This window comes from Panthera leo, chromosome A1, assembly GCF_018350215.1.
Source record: "Panthera leo isolate Ple1 chromosome A1, P.leo_Ple1_pat1.1, whole genome shotgun sequence".
NCBI classification, from domain to species: domain Eukaryota; kingdom Metazoa; phylum Chordata; class Mammalia; order Carnivora; family Felidae; genus Panthera; species Panthera leo.
The window spans coordinates 109675954-109680481 of NC_056679.1; the positions used below are offsets into that span (position 1 = coordinate 109675954).

Consider the following 4528-nt stretch of genomic DNA (forward strand, 5'->3'; position numbering starts at 1 on the left):
CGCGGCCCTGGTGGCAACCGTCACCTGTAAGGCGAGCACCGAGCACGGGCGATGGAGCCTGGCGCCCATTGGACAGAATACAAAGGCAGAAACCTACCCCGAAGACTGGGGGCCTGGCGCGGCGGAGGCGGTGGGCGCGCGCCGCGGCCCCCCGCACCTTTCTCCAGGAGACACCCGGGCCCCGCGGCGCGGGCGTGACCGGGGTCCAGCTTCATGGTCACGCCCGTCCCGCCTCAGTGAAAACAGGTGAGCGTGGCGGAGGAGGACGTGACTCCCGGAACCTCTGCTCCGGCTGGTCCCAGCGGGCGCGGCGACGTCCACCTGCCCCGGCAGCCGGGAACCGAGGGCGGGTGGCAGGGGGTGACCTCCGCTCTCCCGCGGGACGGGACTGACCATGGCGCTAGCCGCCGCGGCCGCCGCCGCGGCCGCCGGAGTGAGCCAGGCGGCCGTGCTGGGCTTCCTGCAGGAACACGGCGGCAAGGTGCGCAACTCGGATCTGGTGAGCCGCTTTAAGCCGCTCCTGGATGCCGGCGACCCGCGCGGCCGTGCCGCCCGCAGGGACCGCTTCAAGCAATTTGTCAACGACGTGGCTGTGGTGAGGGAGTTTGACGGCGTCAAGTTCGTGGTGCTGAGGAAGAAACCTAGACCCCGGGAGGGACCAGAGCCCCTGGCCTCGTGCGTCCCCGGCACCCCCGCGGTACCAGACTCTCCGTCGAACATCACTTCCGTCTCACAGGGGGAAACCCCCAGCTCGGGGGTTCCATCCCTGCCTGGAGAGCAGCAGTTGGTGGAACCACTTGAGGACCCGGCCCAGCCATTAGAGCCACAGGACATCCCCGGGGCTCCGGCCTCTGAGCCCACTCAGCCGAACGGGGAGCTGTTGTTAGGTCTGACCCAGCAGTCAGGGGGACCCTCCGACTCCCAGATTCCAGCCTTTGAGCTAGCCCTGCCCTCTGAGGGACTCTCTGCAGACGTGGCCCCGCCGTCTAGGTCACCGTCGGAGGAGGTCTTGTCCCAAGCGGAGTCGCCGGACCAGGAACCTGGGCATGGAGCCACGAAAGAAGCTTTACCACTCCCTCAGCACGCGCCGCCGCCAAAACCCTGCATGCTGCCGGTGCGCTGCGTTCCGGCCCCCTCCGCGCTCCGGATCCGGGCGGAGGAGCAGGGCCTGCGCCGGCAGCTGTCGGAAGAACCGAGCCCCCGGAGCTCCCCACTGCTGCTGCGGCGGCTCTCGGTGGAAGAGTCTGGCCTGGGCCTCAGCCTGGGCCCGGGCCGCTCCCCACACCTGAGGCGCCTGTCGCGCGCCGGCCCGCGCCTGCTGAGCCCAGACACCGAGGAAGTGCCCGCCGCGCCGCCGCCGTCCGCAGTGCCTCTGGAGCCGACCGAACACGAGTGGCTAGTGCGGGCGGCCGCGGGCTGCTGGACCCACCAGCTGCACGGGCTGCTGCTGCGCGACCGCGGCCTGGCGGCCAAGCGCGACTTCATATCTGGTTTCACGGCCTTGCATTGGGCCGCCAAGAGCGGAGACCGGGAGATGGCGCTGCAGCTGGTGGAGGTCGCGCGGCGCGGGGGCGCGCCTGTCGACGTGAACGCGCGCTCACACGGCGGCTACACGCCACTGCACCTGGCCGCTCTGCACGGCCACGAGGATGCCGCTGTGCTGCTGGTGGTGCGCCTGGGTGCGCAGGTGCATGTGCGTGACCATAGCGGGCGGCGCGCCTACCAATACCTGCCGCCCGGCTCCTCCTACGCGCTCCGCCGCCTGCTCGGCGACCCAAGCCTTCGAAGCTCTAGCGAGCTCGATGCTACCGGAGCTAGTGGTGGCACGCTTGCGACCCGGCGCCCGGTGCAAGTGGCTGCCACCATCCTCAGTTCCACCACCAGCGCGTTTCTGGGTGTCCTGGCCGACGACCTGATGCTCCAAGACCTGGCTCGGGGCTTGAGGAAGTCAGGCTCCTTGAGCAAGTTCTTGGGTGCCTCGCCCATGGCTCCACGTAAAAAGACTAAGACCCGCAGTGGCCTACCGGCTTTTTCAGAAATCTCTCGTCGACCTACTCCGGGGCCCTTCGCTGGGCTAGTGCCCAGCCTGCCTCCCACAACCTGACGGTCCCTGAGGCTCAGCTTGGTTGATGTAACCCAGCCTGCCCCTCAGTCCAAGCCTGCCCAGAACCGTGGCTCAACACCTGTGGCTACATCCTTTCCAGCTTTCTCCACTGCAGCCTGTTTTACCCAGGTGGGCCTACGCCTCTAGCTTCTGCGTGAAGCTTGGTCTGTCTGCGAAGATGGGAATCAAGATCTGAGAGAGCGCCACCTATAACAAATTCCAGAAATCAGGCTTGAACTTGGGAGACTTGAATTTTAGGATCAGAAGTTAAGGGCCCCTGCATGAGTTACCCGGACCTCTGCATCTACACACTCCCAAGCCAGAACTAGAGCAAGGGTTTCTAAATGTTGTGTGGTGTTGGATAGTTTGTGAGCTTTAAGATACAGAGTGGTTTTGTAACCTGATGCTTTTATCCTATTTTTAAATTGAAATGAGGTAAAACAATTTTCATAATAGCCTTTTGAAATTATATTTTTCCATTTTTAGGCAAAATGCTCATTTTCAATCTTTTGCTAAATATTTTGGAGTTCTATTTAAAAAACAGATGATCAAGATCTAAAGGAAATTAGTCCCAACCAACAAAACCCTTAAACCTTTACCTACCTCATTTTAGGCGTTCAAGATTCTAGAGAGTCTTGGAGACAGAATGTGACCATTGTGAATGTAATTAATTTCAGTTGTGTTGTGAATGCTAAATATTAGGAAGCAAGTGCATCTTGGGAGAAAGAATGATTTAACTGAGAGAAAGAGGCATTTTGGCAAATACTTTTAATTTGTGGTTGTCTTTATGATGAAATACAAAATGTCTTTGGCACTGGTGGGTGATTTTTTTTATTTGGCATGAATATTTAATTTTTTAAGTGTGATTTATTTGTGAATGCACCATTGTGCCATGTTCCTGAATCTGGTTTTTCAAATCTGGCTGAGCCTTTCGATGCAGTACGTAAATATTCAAAGAAAAAAATGTCATAGCATTACACCAGAAAAATAACTGGTTAAATAATAGTGGGTACACTTAAAGAGCTACTAATTTATGTGAAAATTCTATAAAAACAAAAAGTATGTTATATCCATCTTTAAAAGCCATCTGAAAGCGGGCGCCTGAGTGGCTCAGTAGGTTGAGCGTCTGACTTCAGCCCGGGTCGAGCCCCGCGTCCGACTCTGTGCTGACAGCCCAGAGCCTGGAGCCTGCTTGGGATTCTGTGTCTCCCTCTCTCTCTGCCCCTCTCCTACTCATGCTCTGTCTCTCTCTCTCTCTCTCTGTCAAAGATAAATAATCATAAAAGCCATCTGAAAGCAAACAACTTATTCCAAAATAGCAAATGCAGAATTTCTTTGTTCAGTGAACTTAGAGGAATGGCCTAACTTCCCCAGACATTTGCTCACATCTATAATTGCGAAGGTTTGTAGATATCACCAAGAGGTCCCAGGCTCAACACATTGTAACTATAGTGGCTCTTTTTGTCTTTGAAAGATGGGGAATCTATTTGCTCAACCAGCCTTTTTGTATATCTTATTGTGGTAATGCTCTGCTTTTGCGAATTGTGTCTGCATGTCATTACTTCTATCAAATAGTTCTTGTGGCAGAGGAGAGTCCGGCTCCCCCCTTCCATATATATCAGTGAGGCATCTGACATTATTTAAGGCAATCCTTAATGGAATGTTTTGATTTAAGCAATGAAATAAACAAGTCTCTCATTTTGTTCCTGCTTGTGTGATAATGCACTCCCCTTCAACATTCTACAGCTCTTGCTACTGTATTTTTCTGTCTTCTAATCTAAATTTCTTCAGTTTCTCTTCATTCTCTTCCTGGCATTCTATTATTGAAAGAGTTTGAATTGATCTGCAAAATAAAGGCATCAGCCATACACAGTTACCAAAAAAAAAAAAAAAAAAAAAAAAAAATAGATGAATGTACGCTCTAATCTGACCCTTTCTACCTTCCTTGCTTGGAACTCTAGCTAAAGTGCATAAATTATTTAAAAATGCAAATTAAATCTGCCTCTGCAGAAAAATTGTGGGAGGCAATAATTATAGCAATCTCAGTTGCTGAAGGTGTAGAAGATGGAATAAAATATTAGAGATTTTCTATGGTAAAAGAGAGGCTTGACTGAAAAAGTATAACAAAGGTCACAAACACAGGTATGACCTGCCTGGAGAAAGACAAAATCTAAACCAGCAAAGTAGTAATAATAGGAACTAATGTTTATTGCACACTCAAATCAGAGGAGGGTTACTTAAGCTGCCAGAAGAATCTTTGGGTTTCAGAAGGGCATGCTGCAAGCCTTCCAAGTGAAGTAAAACATTTGGCAGGAGTTCAGGATCAATAAGCCTAAAACAGGTTAAAAACCAGTGTGTTTTCCTTACAGGTCAAGACTTTCTAAAACTATAGAGTAAATCAGTAGGAAATTACACTTTGATATG

The 4528-nt window shown here is 52.9% G+C and overlaps 1 protein-coding gene across 1 annotated transcript; it reads left to right on the top strand.

The window, feature by feature from the left end:
* Positions 1–394: 394 nt before the first annotated feature.
* Positions 395–2239, top strand: SOWAHA (sosondowah ankyrin repeat domain family member A). The gene has a single exon (XM_042905857.1). It carries the CDS (start codon positions 395–397, stop codon positions 2102–2104), a length of 1710 nt encoding a protein of 569 aa, XP_042761791.1. The 3' UTR covers positions 2105–2239.
* Positions 2240–4528: the final 2289 nt, after the last annotated feature.